At 40.1% G+C, this 22,133-nt stretch overlaps 1 protein-coding gene across 8 annotated transcripts in view; it reads right to left on the bottom strand.

Annotated features, from left to right (window-relative positions):
* CFAP206 (cilia and flagella associated protein 206) overlaps nt 1–20,948 on the bottom strand; it is a 35,285-nt gene extending 14,337 nt beyond the window's left edge. Inside the window, exons 1-9 of one of the 8 annotated variants that reach the window (XM_059941683.1) lie at nt 20,914–20,948; nt 20,133–20,163; nt 18,467–18,690; nt 16,970–17,078; nt 14,297–14,380; nt 11,341–11,431; nt 8,876–9,064; nt 7,932–8,090; nt 6,608–6,816 (exon numbers count right to left, since the gene is read on the bottom strand). In XM_059941683.1, coding sequence (XP_059797666.1) covers nt 6,608–6,816; nt 7,932–8,090; nt 8,876–9,064; nt 11,341–11,431; nt 14,297–14,380; nt 16,970–17,078; nt 18,467–18,573 — 948 coding nt within the window. In that variant the 5' untranslated portion in view covers nt 18,574–18,690; nt 20,133–20,163; nt 20,914–20,948. The other 7 variants (XM_059941686.1, XM_059941687.1, XM_059941684.1 and 4 more) reach the window with 7 other exon arrangements.
* Between the last annotated feature and the right edge of the window lie 1,185 nt (nt 20,949–22,133).

A 22,133-nucleotide genomic window follows, 5' to 3' on the forward strand; every position in this document is an offset into this window, starting at 1 on the left:
GTACAAAACCACAAAAGACCTCGAATAGCCAAAGCGTCTTGAGAAAGAAGAAGAAAGCTGAAGGCATCATGCTTACTAATTTCAAATTATACTACAAAATCACGGTAATTGAAACAACACGGTATTGGCATCAAAACAGACACATAGATCCATGAAACAGAATACAGAGCCCAGAAATAAACCCATACATATATAGTCAATTAATTTACCACAAAGGAGCCAAGAATACACAATGGGGAAAGGATAGTCTCTTCAATAAATGGTGTTGGAAAAACTGGACAGCCACATGCAAAGAATGAAACTGCACCACTATTTTATGCCACACACAAAAATCAATTCAAAGTGGATTAAGGACTTGAACGTAAGACCTGAAACCATAAAACTCCTAGAAGAAAGCATAGACAGTAAGGTCTTGCCCTCAGTCTTGGTGACAGTTTTTTTTTTTTATTTGACACCAGAAACAAAGGCTACAAAAGCAAAAATCAACAAATAGAACTATATCAAACTAGAAAGCTTCTGCACAGCAAAGGAAACCATCAACAAAATGAAAAGGCAACCAATGGAGTGGGAGAAAATATTTGCAAATCATGTATCTGATAAGCAATTAACATCCAAAATATATAAAGAACTAACACAACTCAATAGCAAAAACAAACAAACAAACAAACAATACAATTTAAAAACAGGCAGAGGATCTGAATGGACATTTTTCCAAAGAAGACATACAGAAGGCCAACAGGTACATAAAAAATTGCTCAACATCTCTAATCATCAGGAAAATGAAAATCAAAACCACAATGAGATATCACTTCACATCTGATAGAATGGCTACTATCAAAATGACAAGAAATAACAGGCGTTGGCAAAGATGTGGGGATAAAAAGGGAACACACGTGCACTGTTGGTGGGAATGTAACCTGGTGCAGCTGCTATGGAAAAAGTAGGGAGGTTCCTCAAAAAATTAAAAATAGAACCACCACATCACCCAACAATTCCATTTCTGGGAATTTGTCTGAAGGAAACAAAAACACTAACTCAAGAAGATATATGTGCCCCCATGTTCATTGCAGCATTATTTACAAGGAGTTCTGCCGTTTGCAGCAACAAAAATGAAATTTGAGGGAATTTTACTAAGTGAAGTAAGTCAGACAAAGACAAATATCATACGATCTCACTTATATGTGGAATCTTTTTTTAATTTTTATTTATTCTTTTTTCAAAGATTTATTTATTTATTTATTTATTTATTTATTTATTTATTTATTTATTTTTGGCTGCATCAGGTCTTAGTTGCGGCATGTGGGGTCTTCGCTGAGGCACACAGGATCTTTTGTTGTGGCGTGCAGGCTTCTCTCTTCTAATTGTGGCATGCGGGTTTTCTCTTCTCTAGTTGTGGCACGCAGGCTGGGCGGGTGGGCTCTGTAGTTGTGGTGTGTGGGCTCCAAGGCGCGTGGGCTCTGTCGTTTGTGGCACGTGGGCTCTCTAGTCGAGGCATGCAGGCTCAGTAGTTGTGGCACGGGGGCTTCAGTTGCTCCGTGGCATGTGGGATCTTCGTTCCCTGACCAGGGATCAAACCTGTGTCCCCTGCATTGCAAGGCGGATTCTTTACCACTGGACCACCAGGGAAGTCCCTGGAATCTTTTTTTTAAATTGAAGTACAGTTGATTTACAATGTTGTGTTAGTTTCTGATGTATAGCAAAGTGATTCAGTCATACATATAAAAGTTTTTCAGGTTCTTTTCCATTATAGGTTATGACAAAGTATTGAATATAATTCCCCATGCTATACACAATAGGACCTCACTGCTATATGTGGAAACTTTAAAAAAAAAAAAAAAAAAAAACTGAGCTCATAGATACAGAGGACAGATTGGTAGTTGCCATAGGTAGGGGATGGGGAGGGGAGTGGGCAAAATGGGTGAAGGGGGTCAAAAGGTACAAACTTCCACTTATAAGATACATAAGTCGTGGGGATGTAATGTACAGCATGGTGACTATCACTAGTTAACAATACTGTATTGTACAATTGAAAGTTGGTAAGAGAGTAGATCTTAACAGTTCTCATCACAAGGGAAAAAAATGTAACAATATGTGGCGAAGAATTTAACTAGATTTATTGTGGTCATCATTTTGTAATATATACATATATGGAATCATTATGTTATACATCTGAAACTAATATAATCTTACATGTCAATTGTATCTCAATAAAAAAGCTAGTTTCACTTAGCACTATCCTTAATGATGCAGTAAAATGTATTAATTTGATTGAATTTTGACCTTTAAGTGCACAGCTTTTTTCTTTTTCTTTTTTTTAATTTATTTTATTTTATTTATTTTTGGCTGTGTTGGGTCTTCGTTGCTTTGCACGGGCTTCCTCTAGTTGCAGTGAGCGGGGGCTACTCTTCGTTGTGGTGTGCGGGCTTCCCATTGTGGTGGTTTCTCTTGTTGCGCAGCACAGGCTCTAGGCACGTGAGCTTCAGTAGTTGTGGCACACAGGCTCAGTAGCTGTGGCTCTCGGGCTCTAGAGCGCAGGCTCAGTAGTTGTGGTGCACAGGCTTAGTTGCTCCGCGGCATGTGGGATCTTCCCGGACCAGAGCTCGAACCCATGTCCCCTGCATTGGCAGGCGGATTCTTAACCACTGCGCCCCCGGGGAAGCCCAAGTGCACAGCTTTTTAATAATCAGTGTGATCAAACAGAAAGTATATATAAAACACTTCTATTGCATATTAAAACACATAGTTCTCTTACATGACTGGATTGCAAGCTGAACTAGCCTTTTTTCCCTTCCAGTAGAACAGCATTTTTACTTGAAAGAACAACTGGCAGACAAACTATGGTTTCTGAGCCTTAGCTATCGGAAGATATTTTCTTGAGAGTGAATGAAATGGTCTGTCACTTTGGGAAAACGATAGTTTTTGTTACCAATGATAAAATTCACATTTTGGAAAACCTGTATCTGCCACCACGAACTTGACGGCATCCTAACACAAAGATATTTCTAATGAGATTGTTGGAGGAAAAAAATAAGAATAAAGTCGTTTCAACTTTCTTATCATAATGCAGTCCAAAAAATGCTTGGAGAAAGCATGTGAACCTAGCATTCTTCTTCCTCTCCCCCACTTTTTAATTTATAAGTTTTTCATACTTTCTTCGATGGACATTTTTCAACAAGTCTAAAACAAGCATAAATTCCACCTAACTGATATCTTACTTGCATTATCAGAAAAATCAAGAAGTCCTGTATAATCTATGCTACGAATGGGCCCTGCAGACATAGCCTGGGGGGAGGAAGTGTACAAAAGTCTTGACTTACATATTTTAAGAAATATTGTGTGTCATGCAACATTTACTTGCACGATAACAATAAGTGGCTTTCTCTCTATGGTGACTGCCTTGCTCTTCAAAAGCCCACAGAGGATGGAATTCTGTTCTCTCAGCTAAGACAGTCAACAAGACTGCAATCACCCCTTCCTTTTCTCTTCCAGAGTATTTGATTTGTTCACTGCAGCAGATAAAGTCCTGATCAAAAAACAATAACTATCTTACCCAAGCTATAATTGGATTTTTCAAATGTCTACGTAAACTGAATGTAGCATTGGCAAAAGAAAAATTTTGCATCAAAATCAATACTTCAAAAAAGCACATTAATATCTGTTCAAATAATGTGACTTTAAAAAAGAGTATTCATAGATTTCATACCCAGGAAGAGGTTTCAGCTAAACATAAACTGACGTATTTTATAACCTAGTGATAATACTGATTAAACTGAATCCATTCTGTAACAATTAACCTTAACTGTAACTTAGGTAGATTGATGGGGGAGGTTGGATAGCTAAAAACTATCATATCCATGTCAGCCATAAAAAAGAATGAAATTTTGCCATCTGCAACAGCATGGATGGACTTAGAAGGTATCATGCTTAGTGAAATAAGTCAGAGAAAGACAAATACTGTATGTTACCACTTATATGCGGAATCTACAAAATAAAACAAATTAGTGAATATTAAAAAAAGAAGCAGACTCACAGATATAGAGAACAAACTAGTGGTTACCATTGGAAAGAAGGGAGGGGGGAAGGGCATGATAGGGGTAGGGGATTAAGAGGTACAAACTACTATGTATAAAATAAATAAACTACAAGGATATATTGTACAGCACAGGGAACATAGACAATATTCTATAATAACTATAAATGAAGTATAATCTATAAAAATTTGAATGACTATGTCATACACCTGAAATACAACATTGTAAATCAAGTATATCTCAATAAAAATAAAAACAACAACAACAAAAAGAAACACTGATTAAGCAGCAAAAAAGTCAGAAGGCTAAGAAAACTCATCCTGACCCTGACTGAAAGGAGTATGAGACAGTCATAAAGAGTGTTAAGATCAGAACGTGAACTTTCTAATAACACGAGCAACAGAGGGCTTGGAAATGAGATATTGTCTAGAAAAGTAAGAGGTCTTCAGCTTGTGCCCCTACTGAGATGAAATTAGAGCTGTTCTGCTAATGCCCCGACGATGGTGATGGTAATAAACACTGCCATCATCATCATCATCATCATCATCATCATCATCATCATCATCATCATCTTCATCATCATCCGTTTACTGAGCTCTCACTGGCTGCAAGCACTGTTCTACCTTATTTACCTAGTGGAGACTATCAATAACCCCTTTTTACAAACGTGGGAACTAAGGCACAGAGAAGTCAAGCAACTTCGTCAAGGACACAGATTTCGTAAGTGGCAAAGTCAGGATTAGAACCCATGCAGTCTGGCTGCAGGACCCACACTTATCACTTCTACACTCTATTAACCGTCCCTCTAGCTCTGAGAGTAAGAACTCCAATGAGAATATAAGACTGTCAGTTAGTTGGCTGAATATGTTTCATGAGTGAAAGCTGTGAGAAGATACTATATAATGAACAATGTCCTCTACAACATCCTTACAGTATGTGTGACAGTTTCCCAAAGTTCTTTCTTATAATATCCGTTCTGGACATAAATGACAAAAGTAAATGTGAGATTCTGCTCCTGTGGACCTGTATGCACTCACGATAAACCGACCGTGAAATCCTCTTAGTATCTTACTAGTTACATAAGGCTGCTAGCCACAAGTCAGTGTTAGGGGAACATGTACCCTAAAGAATGATTTGGTTTCAAATAGTTGATTTAGAGTCCTCCCTTCTGAAGGCAATTAGATAGCAGGTCAGCTGTGAGGACCACTCCTAGTTTGTTGCAATGAAGTCATGTCTTTTGGATGTGATCTTTCTATTCTCTGTAGCGGAGGTAAGGAGAGAAGACAGATTGAGTGCAGCCGAAAGTGGCAGTGAGTCATTAAGATACAAGTGAAAATGAAGAGGGGGCAGAGTACAGCTTGTTCTATCCCTCAAGACATTAGTATTCACCTGTACAAAAGACAGTTCCACTGATCCTGCGGTCTTATGGTTTTTGGAAAATAGAGGCTGTGTGAAGGTAAACAGTGACCAGGGGGATGGATGTGCTAATTAATTCAGTGGGAGAATCCTTTCACAATATGTATGTATATCAGATCATCACACTGTACACTTTAAATATCCTACAACTTTGTCAATTATACCTCAGTACAGCTGGGGGAAAAAAACAGAAACAAAACAGTAAGTGGTGGAAACATAGCTTGCTGCCATGACATAGTTAACAAACTGTGTTCCCTGGAATCTTAGGGTGGCTTGGGGATGCTCCTTGGTGAAAGGTCCTCCAATCCTTTCATCTAGATACTTGCTTTATATTTTTAGGATTTTGAGTAAGTTTCCATCTGAAAGGGCTCTGCTGCTTTAAAAAAAAGTTTAAAATCACTACTTCATATTTTCCAGCTCTCTGGGGATAGTGTTTGGCTTGTTCATTCGACCTAAAAACATCAGAAATAAAAATCTTTTCTACCAATTTTTACAATTAGAACAAATAATTATATAAAAGTTCTTTGAGTGCCAACAACCTGCCAAACTATATGTTAGACACTTGCTCTGAATGAAAGCAAACAATGCAGCATTGCTTACATATATATATACACATACCTGCTTAACTAGGGCAACGATGCAACAATCATATTACCGAGGAACAAAGAGAATCAACTACCAAAAATCCATTCCTGCCAACACATCTTTATTAAAATCAACATCCAACTTTCCCATTTCTATTTTAGGATCTCTTGATCCTACAGATGAAATATATACTGAGCAGTTATTAAGGTTGCCTTCTTTATCAACGACCTGGTTCTATCTTTTGTTTTCACCCCATAATATACAAAGAGGTGGCAATAAACAACAAGGTCCTACTGTATAGCACAGGGAACTATATTCAATATCCTATGATAAACCATAATAGAAAAGAATACAAAAAAAGAATGTGTGTGTGTGTGTGTATATATATATATCTCAATCACTTTGCTGTACAGCAGAAATTAACACAATATTGTAAATCAACTCTACTTTAAAAAAAATCTGTCTAACCAGTGGGTTTTTTTAAATTAAACTACATATTTAATTCAAAGCAAAGAATATATATACAAAGAGGCTGCATTCTGTGGGAAAGACCAGCTCTTATGACATTAACTCACCAAAATGATCTGAAGGAAGATCTCATATTGTCGCATGTTATACAGTGCTTCTTTTAACAAATAGGGCTGAAGTTCTCGACTCAAGAGTGGGTTCTTTGCTACTTTCTCGAGGATGGCTGTGTAGCGGTATGCCCGGTCCTGGACCACCTCAAGTTGGGAATCAACATGCTGAGTGGTGGCTGGGATTGCTTCCCGTAGAATAGCTGGCACTGGTTTGAGAGGTATAATAAGAGAGACATGAGGCAATCTAAAAAGATTCAGAAGAAAAAGCCTAGAAAGTGGTCATCTTTAAACATTAGGTTGAGTTAGTTTTTTTCCTTAACCAAATTAACAATAAGGAGGCATGGCTCCTACACCAGGATGGAAAGAGTCCAAAAAGAAAAGCCTATTCAAAAAAAAAAAAAAGACATTGCCAGAATAATAACCAAAAGTTAAAGCAGATCAGCTTTTGCTACTAAAATATAGAAGATCCTAAAGAATAGACAGGCGTTGGTGTTATGTGCTGTATTAACCACGTGCCTCTAGAAAAGCCACTGTATCTCTCCTTCTGTGTATCTTCTTTACTACTAGTAAAAAAGAAAATAAAAGTGTACCACTTAAGAAACTCACTGGGATACTGAAAAATAACAGAACTGTCTAGCAAGACAGGAAACTTTATGAAGAATGGGAATTGACTTTTTAGAAGAGTTTTTAAATTGCAAAAAAAATTACCTTATTGTACTAGATCAGTGATCTGGTAAAAAGACACTAACACCTTCTCAGTGGGCCTACGTGTGTACCAAATGCATAAAGAAGTTACTTCTACTGGTAGGTCTTTGAGCAAATATTTCAATGAGTACTTTCAAACTTACAGATAATGAATGCATTAAGTATATAACAGCATAGTAGAGTCTCCTGAATTTACAGATTTGCAAGTATCTCCTCTTGGACCATTTCATTCCATTAACCACATCAACAATGGTTTGCTTCTCAGGGTGATTTTTATTTTTTAAATCACTGAATTTTATTCCCTTTTGGTTATTTGACTTGGAGTAAAGAACACAGAGCTCCACTGAACTGGGGAGGCTGGCCTCCAGAAGGCCCTCTCAGTCCTTTCACTGATTCATGCTCCCATACTAGCTTCATGGTACATAAAATTTAAGGTCTTGCCCCAGTAAAATGAAAAATTACTATACATTATGAACAGTAGCTGTACTTAAGGTATGGTCAAAACTGCAAACCTTAAATCTAAGAACGCCAGTGGTGTACTGCGAATTATTTTCCTCTGTTCCCATTAAATTTTAAACTTACCTAACCTATAGAATTAACTTAATAATATACCTACAGTCATCAATGCCTTCTCCTCCCTTTCCACAGTCTCGGTTAAATAAACGAATTCCAGTAACAATCATGGTGAGTTCTTTCAGCTGGCGTTCTTTGTCCTTCTTAGAAAGAGTTAGAAATGTCCCAAGCTCCGCCTGAGGAAAAACACTCTGTAGGGCAGCTAAAACAGACCACAATAAGGACAACAAAATGGTAAGTAAAGATATCAGAATGTAAAAAACAAGTTCCTTTCAGCAGAAAGTTAAGGGGCTTGTCTTTATAGAGTTACTTAGATGATTCTTTAAATGTCTGATACCTGATTCCAGAATACATAGCAAAATTTAGCATTTATCAAGAAAGCTGAGCTACTGAAAATAATGCCATTGCTTCACGTCTATTTTCATAATTAAGCATCCATCAGTAATTTTTTGGCAATGGGCATTAAAACAAGCTTTCTAATTAGGGCTCTGAGTAGAAAAAAAATGATGCTTTAAAATAATTATGGAAGAAAGCCGTGGGAAGATTAGAGATATTGCCTATTCCTTATCTTAAAGTACGAAAGTGGGCAAGTATTTCCTGTTTCCTAAAACAGTGCCATTTCCCATCATCCATCCTAGATGACAGACTCAACTCCTCTCATCAGTATGAAATCCCCTCTCCCAGCAGTCCCCGTTCCCCAATCAGCCTGGTTAATCATACTGCCAATGTTTCTGTAGTGAGGAGTAATAGGCCCCTAGGTACATACAGCTCTAAGAAGATTAACAATATTCACTTCCCAAAAGTGCTACTTGAGTTTTAGTGTTGATACACTGTGTAAGAAAAATCTGGGTTAAGTTTTAACCTCTTATTTGTGCTAATTTTTTTTCAGATAAAAGAAGAAAACTTCAATCTTCAATACTTATAATTCAACATATTTTATAAGATACCATGTTCATGGATGGAATGGAAATGGTGTATATTTTTTACCTGTTGCCTCTCTGACAATCTTGATGTCTGTTGGGGACCCCAGCCCAGAGCGCAGTAACACGTAGCTGACGATCTTGCGGTAGAGGCTTTCCAGCTCTTCTCGAACACATGCTCGACTATCTGTAATTTCTCTGCTAACAGAGCTTAATCTAGACTCTACGACCCGGTGATGTTCTTCGAGAAATTCCTCTAAAATTGGCAAAGGACAATGTTCCGTATATTGATACTTAGAATTCTTCTCACATAAGAAAATAGGACCAGTGACTTCCCTGGTGGCGCAGTGGTTAAGAATCTGCCTGCCAATGCAGGGGACACAGGTTCGAGCCCTGGTCCAGGAAGATCCCACATACCACGGAGCAACTAAGCCCGTGCGCCACAACTACTGAGCCTGCGCTCTAGAGCCCACGAGTCACAACTACTGAGCCCACATGCCACAGCTACTGAAGCCCATGCTCCACAACAAGAGAAGCCACGGCAATGAGAAGCCCACGCACTGCAAGGAAGAGCAGCCCCCGCTCGCTGCAACTAGAGAAAGCCTGCATGCAGCAACGAAGACCCAACACAGACAAAAAAATAATAATAATAAATAAATAAATAAATATTTTTTTAAAAAGAAAATAGGACCAGAGGAAAAAATGGCTTGCTATAGCAATTCTACTGCATGAAAACAAGTATTTTCGTAAGATGTAGTAAGCAAAAATAAACAATGGCCAGCAAGTAACCTCAAGACAAAAATCTAGTGGGAAAGACTTACTACCGCGATTTAAATGGCATGCTTTATCAAAACACGTAAGCCTTTAAACAGACAATCCAAACGTAAGAGCAGATAGGGCTAAAACCTCCTACTTAAGCAGAAAGTACACAAGACAATTTATAATATATATTATAAACACATACAGTATAAATATTGTACTATCTATATTCTCTAGGTAAGTAGGTGTAGTATACTGTAAGTAAACACATCTAATATAAATATCCATATAGGTAGTATAAATATTCCTCTTCAATTATGTGTATTTCTATTTTAGTTCTAGATAAATTTCCTTTGAATATCACTACTGTAATATGATGTTGTATCAAGAATGGTATCCCTCTCCCTTCTTCCTGTAATACAGTGAGGTTTAGGCTTAATCGTGGAAGCAGCCACAGTTCACCAGCACTACAATTCTTGCAACTAAGTCAATAAGACACCCTATAACAAGGGCAATAATTAACATATCAACCATGCCCAGTTCATAGCTATAATCTTACCACAAAAACAACTCAAACTTTGAAATTAAGAAAAATCTAAATTACATCATCAATTCCATTATTATTTATTGTTCTAATATATTATTATTGATCAAAAAAGCAAGATGTATGATTTTACACATGTAGCATAACTGAAAGGTTAATACAGAGAGGGAAAAAAAAAGACAACAAAAATCACCAAATGGTTAATAATGATTGAATTACAGTGGGGCAGAGGCAGTGTAGTCTATAGAGAAATTTCATTTCCTTTTTTCTCTTGTTTCCAGTTTATTTCTGATGTATGTAAGAAACTATTTACATAAGGAAATATGTTCTAAGCTTAAATTTCCCATCAGTCACTTCATTTTTGGGTAAGTTACATAATTTAGGTAAGCATTATGTGATAATAACATAAACCAGGAAAAATAAAATAAGCAAATTAAAAAATTTTAACTTCAGTGACCTGGTTGCTTTAATTTATTATGTATTAGTGGTATAATAGTCAAAACACAATAGACTTGGAAACTTTTGACACTCACAAAGGCCATTGGTGTTCTTCTCATTTAGCATCTCCAACATTATTACATTCTTCAAAGTTGGAAAAAATTTCAAAAGATAAACAAAAAAGTTAAATTGTTCTTGGTCAACCAAATGAAGCCCTTGAGAAATGGAATATTGCCTGCCACATCAGTAAACAAAGGATGTCACAGCCATCTGCACTTGCAGCCCTCCAGTGTGAGCTGGTGAGCCCTGAGGGAACTCAGGAAGGAAAGAATACCTGCCATCTAGCAGCCATCAGACTGCAGCCACTCCCCACGGGGAGCCCTGAGGAAACTCAGGATGTGAAAACACAGGATACTGGCTCCAGATAGCTGAGGTCCATATCAGTGAGCCCAGACTCTTGCATCTTCTCATACAAAGAAAAGCCCTAATTTCCTTAATTTGGGATATCGGTTTCCTTTAATTAACAATACTCTTTTGACGTTCAGACTACTTGCCCTTTGTTGCAAAACTTCTGTATAAGCTGACTCCCCCTGCTTTGCCTCCTCAGAGCAGTTCTCTCAGGGTTACTTGAGATGCTGTCTCCCGGGCTTGAAGTCCTAAAATTTCCCGCTGAATAAAACATAACTCTCAACTTTTAGGTTGTGAACATTTTTTAAGTCAACACCCTTATTACCTGAAATACAATATGAATCTTCTTTAAAAGGGTATCAAAATCGGTAGATATATGTTACCTCGACTTGTATAATTCATATCAAAATAGACTTGCATCTTAATGGTGTCCAGGGAAGGATTTTTACTGTCCAATAGCCGAGTCACGCAAAGCTAAAAAAGAAAATCACATACATGCTTCCAGTTATATTTTCTGAAACAATCAGAAGTATTTTCCAAAGTTATTCTCAAAATCAAAGAACAACATCAAAGCCATTATTTCTGATATTTATCTACCAATAACCATTTTTATTACTTTTTTTCTCATTGAGGAATTTATGCTTTACAGTTTACTTAACGAACAACATTTATTAAGCAATAAGTTATTCCCCCTGAGTTAACCAATATTACCATACCCAAGTGACTAATAGTCTAGTTGGAGGCAAGGAACTTGACCTTTTGCTTAGTCTCTGCAGTCTGAATGTGGGTGAATGTGCCATGAAGCTTATGCTCCTGTCTACAGCTCTTCCTGAGTTCCTTATTACTGTTTTGTTGTTTTTTTTTTTTTTATTTTTTTTTTATTTTTGGCTGCATTGGGTCTTCGTTGCTGCACACGGGCTTTCTCTAGTCGCGGTGAGCGGGGGCTACTCTTCATTGCAGTGCGTGGGCTCCTCATTGCGGTGGCTTCTCTTGTTGTGGAGCACGGGCTCTAGGCGTGTGGGCTTCAGTAGTTGTGGCACGTGGGCTCAGTAGTTGTGGCTCACGGTCTCTAGAGCGCAGGCTCAGTAGTTGTGGCTCACGGGCCCAGTTGCTCCGCGGCATGTGGGATCTTCCCGGACCAGGGCTAGAACCCATGTCCACTGCATTGGCAAGAGGATTCTTAACCGCTGAGCCACCAGGGAAGCCCCATCATTACTGTTTATCTGAGCCTTAACATTCCTTTTTTGCTGATGATGGAGGTCATGTGCATTTTATAAAAAGCTGCCGCGGCTACGTCCCCTGCTCACAGACTTTCTCTGGCTCTACCTTCTGTTTCAAAATTTCTTCCTCTGGTCCATTTTCTCCTGTTTTTCCCCAAACATGATGGCTCATCCCCCTTCTCTGCTTTGCCCCTTTAGAATAGAGGATCAACCTGAATTTTTCTTTTCTTCTCTCTTCTGCACCCCCCCCAAGCCCAGTCTTCCCCCATCTCACCTGTTAGACTTTATTATGTCTGCACCTAGCGGGCACATCAACAGCTTCACTCTCAACCCAACTCCCAGGCCACCAACCCTCCTTTCCTGGGAGGAGGAAGAGGGGAAAGCAGGAGTGAGGACAGAACACTATCTTTAGGGGACCCATGCACCTGGACCCCTCCAGGTGGAGAAGTGCCGTTCCAAGCACAGACTTTACAAATGCACAGACTAGCTCATCAACATGATTTTTAATTGAGAAAAAAGAAAACAATCTTTATCACTTGAATTATTATATAAATTGACAGTTAATGTACCTGTCCTATTAAAAGTATATTGAGCACAGGGAACTATATTCAATATCCTGGCATAAACCATAATGGAAAAGAATATAAAAAAGAATGTATATAAGTGTATAACTGAGTCACTTTGCTGTACAGCAGAAATTAACACAACACTGTAAATCAACTATACTTCAATAAAAAAATAAATTTAAAGAAAAAGTATATTGAGCTTGATTCTTTCCAACTTAGTTGAGTTGGAGGGGAAAAAAAAAGAACTCTTCTTGAGCCATGTAAAGGAGAAAAACATTTTCTGCCCTTCCTTGATTCTCCTCCACGGCTGTCCAATCAAATTTCTGAATAACCATCAGTCATTTCCCCTACCGCTAAAAACAGACTTTACACTACATTCTCAAATTCAGCACAGAAAGACCCAGCTCTCAGCTGCCTTAGAGAATCATGGAGTCTCTTCTGCACAGTTATCGTAACGACATATTCCCCAGCTCCAAGCTTCCAAAGCTCTTCCTGACCCTCTAGCATCTGCAGACAGACTTGCACTCCACTATGTGAATTGCTGGCTGTGAGAGAAGACGGAGATGATGAAAATTTTCTCTGCCATTTGTTTGAGCTCAGAAAATATCACGTACAAGTCTGGGAAAGCTTGTTTCAAGTCTTTTGTGTGAAGGAGGGAATTAAAATCATTAAGCCCAGGAAAAAATCAATAATGTTGAAATTTTAGGAAATACATTGAGGAATATCTAGAAAATAAATATTGAAGCATCTAAACCCAGTGAGTCAAACTTAAAACGTATGAAAAAATTAACAATGTCTAAAGTTCCTGCCCTCTTTAGTTCTTAAAATTGCTTTTCAGGCACACCTACTTGATTCTAACGATGAATTCTTTGCTCTGGGTTCAATTTTTCCCTTAGAATTGAAAAACACAAATTACATTGAATCAATAATTATATGAATCTTAATTTAGTACTATAATTTCACAGTATATGACAAGTCAGTTAATAATAATGTTCTCAATGTAACATTAGATTAATAACAAGATGCCTCTAAAATACTGTGGCAGACACTGCTACCTGCCAGCATCCACAACCCTCCTTCCTTACTAACAAAGCCCCAGTTTGGATTAAGGTAAAGACTTGGTCAGCTAAAAAGGGAAAGAAAAAACAAATCAATATCCCAGGCTCACTTGCAGTATCATTCTAGTCAATAAATGCAAACAGACCCGGAGGGAGTCTGGGAAAGCCTATTATTTTCCAAAAAGAAAGTGACAGACCCAATTGCATACACATTTTTACCTTTGTCCTCTTACCTTATGCCTGCCTAGAGGTGGGAGAGCTATCTTGTGACCCTGGGGTGAAAACACATGCACGCTGGTAACCCAGGAAGTCAGGAAAAATAGCCTATGTACCTCTAGACTTCGTTTTATGTGAAAAAATAAACCTCTCATTTGTTTGCACCACTATTTGGTGGGGTTTTCTTTCAAGGAGCTGAAGGCAATATTGAGCAACACAAATACTATATTTAGAATTGCAAGTAAGTAATTCAAAATTTGAGAACTGTTGGATAATCACCTTTACAAGTTTCTGCACATCACCTTTCATGAGAGTTCTATCCGTGTTAAAGCCATTACTTGGGTCCAGGACAACAGCTTTCACCTGAGAGTAGGAAAGAGTCCATTAAATTTATTTCATGTTACTACAAAATTAGTTTAACAATTTTCCATTTTTTGAATAACTGCCTCTTGACTACCCAGCCATTGATTATTCAGCTGATTTTCTTATAACCCAATTCATCCACACCTTCATTAGAGGCTGAAAAAAGGGAGCAATAAACATCAAATCTGAACATGGTGTTAGAAAAAAGACATGGAGAAACAGGTTGAAAGCAATGGCTAGATTTTACATTGGGAAACTGAATATTTTTATCGTATTTTTTATTGTGTATTGTTAAAACAAAAGCAAGAGTAGAGAGACTGAGGCAGGAGACAGATGGGCTCCAGGCTAGGCCTTTACCTCTAGCCTCCTGTTTACATTTCATAGGGCAGGAAAAAGTGGGCTTCAGGCCAGACACTTACAGCTAGTCTCCTGTTTGCATTTCCTGAGACAGGAGTTAGATGGGCTCCTGGTTAGACGTTTAAAATCAGTCTCCTAGGGCTTCCCTGGTGGCCCAGTGGTTGAGAATCTGTCTGCCAATGCAGTGGACACGGGTTCGAGCCCTGGTCTGGGAAGATCCCACATGCCGCGGAGCAACTGGGCCCGTGAGCCACAATTACTGAGCCTGCGCGTCTGGAGCCTGTGCTCCGCAACGAGAGAGGCCGCGATAGTGAGAGGCCCGCGCACCGCGATGAAGAGTGGCCCCCGCTTGCCGCAACTAGAGAAAGCCCTCGCACAGAAACGAAGACCCAACACAGCCTAAATAAATAAATAAACAAATACTTTAAAGAAAAAAAAATTAAAAAAAAAAAAAAAATCAGTCTCCTATTTACTCTCCGAAATGGAAGCTACCACAGAGACAGGGTAAATAGCCAAGTTTTGTCTCTTGGGGATGCCTTAAGATAACAGTCATGGGGAGAACAAAGAGGGGCACAAACTTGTTTGAGTAAAGGATCAAGGGATCTCCGCTTCCCTCCTCCCCCACCTTGGGGCAAGGGAGACACTAGGTGTGCGCAGAAAGTCTCCTTGGGGGTCAAAAGTCAGGGGACAATGCCAGGCCACAATGAATCTTGCTTCTCCCAGATGCCTTTGCATCGAGATCCATCTTGGCTGAGAGGTGCATGCGCACCTAGGGAGAGGGTCCTGAAACAAATTAGCCAGGGGTGAAAAAACAAGACGATTGCCAGAAGGAAGGCAAAGACCTGGAAGAACTGATCTACATAAATGATTTAACTGCATGTTTACTGCACTCCTCCTCATTAGGGAGGACGCACACACCCTTTCTCTCCAGATGTGCATCTTTGCCTAGCTTCTTTTTTTCTTTTTTAATAAATTTATTTATTTATTTGTTTATTTTTGGCTGCATTGGGTCTTTGTTGCTGCACACGGGGCTTTCTCTAGTTGCAGAGAGCGGGGGCTACTCTTCGTTGTGGTGCGTAGGCTTCTCATTGCGGTGGCTTCTCCTTTTGCAGGGCACAGGCTCTAGGCACACGGGCTCCACTAGCTGCGGTACATGGGCTCAGTAGTTGTGGCTTGTGGGCTCTACAGCACAGGCTCAGTAGTTGTGGCGCACGGGCTTAGCTGCTCCGCGGCATGTGGGATCTTCCCGGACCAGGGATCAAACCCGTGTCCCCTGCATTGGCAGGCGGATTCTTAACCACTGCGCCACCAGGGAAGTCCCTGCCTAGCTTCTGTCTTAACTAAAGAAACTGTTTCTCTGTGTGCTCTCCCACTTCTTGTTGTGCTGTGTCTCTAAGAATAAACCTTCTACCTGTTTTTACAGTTTTTGCCTCCGTGAGAAATGCATTTTTCACTGGGGACAAGAGCCAGGGAAAAATAGCTTCTAGCCTCTAGCTCTTGCTGGTCTGGTGGCTAGGATTCCTGGTTTTCATCCAGGCTACCCAGGTTCAACTCCTGGGCAGGGAATTAAGATCTCGCTTCACGCCATCGCTCACTGCTGCCTCTCCGAGATCAAGGCAATCAGTAATTTTTACAACAGTGAACAAAAATACATCTTAGGGCTTCCCTGGTGGCGCAGTGGTTGAGAATCCGCCTGCCAATGCAGGGGACACGGGTTCGAGCCCTGGTCTGGGAAGATCCCACATGCCGCGGAGCAACTGGGCCCGTGAGCCACAATTACTGAGCCTGCGCGTCTGGAGCCTGTGCCCCGCAACAAGAGAGGCCGCGATAATGAGAGGCCCGCGCACCGCGATGAAGAGTGGTCCCCGCTTGCCGCAACTAGAGAAAGCCCTCGCACAGAAACGAAGACCCAACACAGCCATAAATAAATAAGTAAAATTTAAAAAAAAAAAAAAAAAAAAAAAAAATACATCTTAAAAAAACTCCCACATAGGAAAACATTATTGATGTTTCTAAAACTTATCAAGATCTTCTAAATCAGTCTCTTAAATCGAGAACTAACATGCTTTATAGACTTAAAAAAAATATTTTTGGCTAACTTGTCCAACGGTCTCAGTATGTTTTCAACGGAATAACAGTTAGGAAAACACCACAGAATTTTAAGAGGAAAATGGGCACCGCTTAAACACATTTTTTAATAAAGCAGTAATTCACAAAAATATTCATTCTTACCATAAAAGCAACCAGAGTTTCAGAAACAATCTCTCCATGGGCTGCACATTCTTGTCCTATTTCTCGAATGATATTCTTTATAACACTTTCAGCCTGAGTGGGAGGCATTCTGGCTAAATAAAAAGATTTTTTTAATTGCATTTATATACTATTATTTCCTCTTTAGATTTCACCACTAACATATTTGTAAAGTCATATTATTTATTAACTTATTAGTATTTACGAGTAACTAGGCCCCTCCTGTTTTCACTACTTTGTATCATATTTATAAAAATGACAGTGAGAGCAATTGGAATGTTTCAAATGATTGAAACATTCCCTCTTTATTTAAATGATGGTGGTCACCAAAAGTACATTTATAGCATGATATTTTTAAATTTAAAAAAAGGTTAAACACTATTGGGGGCAGGGAGTAGTAGAATTAATGAGAAACCCCACTCCCATTTGTGTAGGCGGCCGAGTACAGCTTGAAAGAGGAAATGCTTATTCCACCACATTCTCTAAATGACCTTTCATAATTATAATGACTCTTGGAAAACAATTCTTGCTTGGATCGTCTAAATTCTCTTTCTAGCACATCCAAGTTGGCATTTAGACTCTTGATGAAAAACATAAAAGCAAAAAGTATTACAGGAGTTACGCATCATGGAAATAAATGAACTCCTGGTTATTAATTCCCTTTACTATAAACCAGGAAAAGGTGGCGGGTTTTAATGGCTATCAGGTTTTCTGATTCGTACCAGTAACTGAGCACAGGGGAAATAAGCATGTAGAGAATAACAAAGGCAATCCCAGGTAGATAAAGCTAACTTTCAGCATTATTAGGGTTCAGGTAAGGTTAACAACACTTGTCATCTTGTCCAATAGAACCGGAGTGCCCGGTTTCCATCGTGACCCGACCATTTTCTAGCTGAGACCTCGGGCATCTGCTTCACCTCTCTTTGAAGCGGTTTTCTCATCTGAAAAATATAGATTCGACTACTACCCTCTCCCCGGAGTTGTCGCGGGGATTGAATTCTATACATTTAATGGTTAAAACAGTGCGTGGCAGAAGGTAAGCGCTTAAAACAGCAGCTCCTAACTAGCCCGTGCTCAAAGGTTAGCCTTGCGTGTGCGCGTGCGCGAGCGCCCTCGGGCGCCGGACCCGGGCCGCTCACGACTCCCCTCAGTACCCGCCCCTGCCTGACTCTGGGAAGCCTAAACCCCCAAGTTCAGGCCGTCGGGGGCGTGCAAGCGGCCCCGAGCAGCGGCGAGCGGGCTCAGGCGCCGGCGCATTACGGGTTAGAAACCTGACCTGCAGACCTGGGCGCCTCCGGCCGGAAGTGACCGCTGTTTCCGTTCAGCGGCGGCGCCCCGAAAGGAGTCCTTACCGACAGTTCAGCCTCAACCAGGCTAGACGGGATGCTCCAGCGGCCCAGGCTCTGTCCACGGCCCCACGCTCGCTTCCTCGCGGGGTACACCCCGAGCTCAAGGGCGCGGAGCCTCGAATGGACTGACCTTGGCCGGAATGGAGAGCTGGAGCCGCGTCTACGCGATTCTTCCCCGAGGTCTTTGCGGGGACCTTCTGGGCAGCTGGGCTCTCTCGGAGGCAGCGGTGTAACCATGGAAACCGAACGCTAGGGCCCGAAGGGGGCGGGACCAGGATGTGGGTAGGGCCAAGGTGGGGAGGCGTGCCTGGGTCCAAGCTTGATAGTCTTTCCCGGGAGGATGGACGAGAATAACTGTATAAAACAAAGACAAGCAAAATAGAGAGAGACCGAGGAACTTCCCTGGTGGTGCGGTGGTTAAGAATCCGCCTGCCAATGCAGGGAACACGAGTTCTATCCCCGGTCGGGGAAGATCCCACATGCCGTGGAGCAGCTAAGCCCGTGCACCACAACTACTGAGCCTGCGCTCTAGAGCCCGCGAGCCACGACTGCTGAGCCCACGTGCCACAACTACTGAGCCCACGCACAGCAATGAAGACCCAACGCAGCCAAAAATAAAAAATAAAAATACAGAGAGACCCAAATCCCAGGCAGAAGAAGGCAGGTTCACTACACCTCAGTGGGTTAAGGGTGTCAAACACAAGATTCCTTAAACAAGAGTATTAACTTGGTAGCATGGAAACCTATGCAGCCTTTTTTTTTTTTTTTAAAAAGGGGATACAGGCCTTTTCTCACCTTCTGAGATGGCCCACACTCTGTCTGTGGAGTGTGTTTCTCTCTAAATAAATCCACTTCTTACCAATCACTCTGTCACTCACTGAATTCTTCCTGTGATGAGACATCAAGAACCTGATGCTTCATTAAGTCCCGAAACCAGTAAACTTAAAAAAAAGAAAAAAATCCGGGCTTCCCTGGTGGCGCAGTGGTTGAGAGTCTGCCTGCCAATGCAGGGGACACGGGTTCGAGCCCTGGTCTGGGAAGATCCTACATGCCGCGGAGCAACTAGGCCCGTGGGCCACAACTACTGAGCCTGCGCATCTGGAGCCTGTGCTCCGCAACAAGAGAGGCCGCGATAATGAGAGGCCCACGCACTGCGATGAAGAGTGGCCCCCACTCGCCGCAACTGGAGAAAGCCCTCGCACAGAAACGAAGACCCAACACAGCCATAAATAAATAAATAAATTTATTTTTTAAAAAGGGGGATACAGTGGGGGAGGCGAGCAGAGGCCAGTTCCTAGAGATGGGAAAACAGAAGGGTTGTATTCTTGAGAATTGCAGTGCATATAAAAGTATTGTTGCTGGAAATAATAAACAATCCACAACAGGAACAGAAAAGAGTTTTAACTGAGGCCTACAGCCCTAGACACAGCCTCTCAGATAACTCTGAGGAATTGCTCCTGAAAAGCATGGTTTTCAACAGTTTTATATTTTGTCAGAACAAAGAATATCAAACAAGTCAGGGATGCATTCCTTCAAGGTTTCAAAAAAACAGATTAGCATGTACACAGCCAGTCAGTATGGCCTTGGCACCAGGAAGGAAGTCTTATCATTGAAGGAGTACCAGCATTGGCTGCCAAGGAAAGAGCTCTAATTTTAACACGGACAGGGTCAATGCACTTTTCTTTAATGATTAAAGCAGATGTACGGTGTATGTTTGATAGGCCACAAACCGGCTGTTTTAGTTAGCATAAAATTCAAGTTAAATTACGTATAAGCCAGGATGACTTTCCCCATACCTCAATATGTGAACATCTCTTCCATTAGTATCTAGTTTTAAAAAAAACAAAAGAAGGATCACAGTTTAATTTCATGTCCTCTTGTTCAAAGGAAGTCAGTAATAGGATAGCCCAAGATGCCAGAAGAGAAAACTGCACGTTCTAGAAGCACATACAACGCATCCGAGTCTGGAGATGGAATAATGAGGTTTTGTCCTTTAACAGTAATGTTCGTTAGGTCTACCTACTGACATGAAAGTACGAAACAGCATTAAAATGATATTAGAAGCAGAGCATCAAACAACAAAGTTTTATTTTTAAAAAGGCTACTGCCAGTAATTTTTCTCAAATTGCAAGCAAATATACCAAATAAACTTTACTTAAGGACATTCACAAATTATTAGGAAATGAATCAACACAAAAAATATGCAAGTCATAGTATAAAAGGATTATTTATCTTCCCCTTCTAGAAAATTTTTGTGGAATGTGGATGAAGCTTGTGCAAAAATAGATTTTTAGAGTAGCAAGATACATAAGAGCAAAACACTGGAAATACAAACACCTGAGACTTAAGGAATATTGATAAAGTAAAACATTAGGCAGGCATTTAAAATGTGAGTAAAAACCTGGTGTTTGCCTTATATTTTTAAAAAGCCAAATGCAAAATATATATACAGTATGACCTCAACTATATTCATATACATATATACATAATATATAAAAAGTATATAAGTCAATTTACCAATATCCTTAGCAGTGTGTGGATCTGAGTAAGTTATTTATTTATTACTTTATTACTTACCTGAGTATGGGTTAGTTATTATTTTTATTCCTTTATACTTTTCTGGATTTCTAGATTTTCTATAATGAGTATATAGTCTTATGATCTATAAAACAAAATAGAGAAAAAAATGAGAGGACTAGCGATTCGTAGAGACTGAGCCCAATTTGGAAACTGTAAATACACAAGGTGACACAACAAAAAAGAAAGTGATATAGAAAAATTTTAACAGTGGTTATATCTAGGCAATGAGAGCATGGCTGTTTTCGTCTTTATACTGTAAGATATCTACTAAAATGTGTTTCATGAGCATATATTACTTACGTTAGAATATTAAGTATTTTTGGGGACTCCTCTGGCGGTCCAGTGGTTAAGACTCTACGCTTCCACTGCAGGGGGCACGGGTTCAATCCCTGGTTGGGGAACTAAGATCCTGCAGGCTGCGTGGCATGGCCAAAAAAAACAAACAAGAAACAAGAATATTAAATATTTTTTAAGATGGTAAGAATAATTCCATCATGTTAGGTATAATTTTAAACTAATGGGCAAATCCTGGCACAAATACTTCCTGAGTGTGTCTGATACTGCTAATTGCCTACCTAATATACAAGTTCTTCTCCCTTACCAACCCTGATTGTGTTGTAAATGACAATGTTCTATTCTGAAAGAAAAAAAAAAGATATCTCAACACCCTCCGCTTTCAGCTAGGGGTGACGTGTGACATGGTCCTGGCCAATGAGATGTAAGTGGAGTCAGTGGATGGAGAGGCAGAGAAAGCCCTTTCATTTTTATGTCTATCTCCTTCCCTTTTCTTTGTACTTGAAATGAGAAGGTACTGGCCGAAGTTCCAGCAGCCTTACTGTGAACATGAAGATGAGAACCACAGCTTAAGGGTGAGGAAACAAAAATCTAAAAAAGAGCCTGAGTTCCTGGTGATATCTCAGAGCAGCCGTATCAGTCTTCTTGACGGGCTACCTCCAGACTTCCCATAACATCAGAGAAAATAAACCTCTATCTCATTATTTAGGTTTTCTGCTACATTCAGCCAAATTCAATCCCTAACTGCTACCTACAATAGGTGTGACTTAGGAAGTATTATTTAGCCTTTTGTGCTACATTGAATAATTGGCCCTAATTCTTCACTGCTCCTTGCACGCACACCCTCGTTATGGACTTATGTGGAGTATCCCTCCTTGCCCTTTGATTTTGAGTTTAGCTATATGACCTGCTTTGGCCAATGG

This window comes from Balaenoptera ricei, chromosome 12, assembly GCF_028023285.1.
Source record: "Balaenoptera ricei isolate mBalRic1 chromosome 12, mBalRic1.hap2, whole genome shotgun sequence".
In the NCBI taxonomy this organism is placed as follows: Eukaryota; Metazoa; Chordata; class Mammalia; order Artiodactyla; family Balaenopteridae; genus Balaenoptera; species Balaenoptera ricei.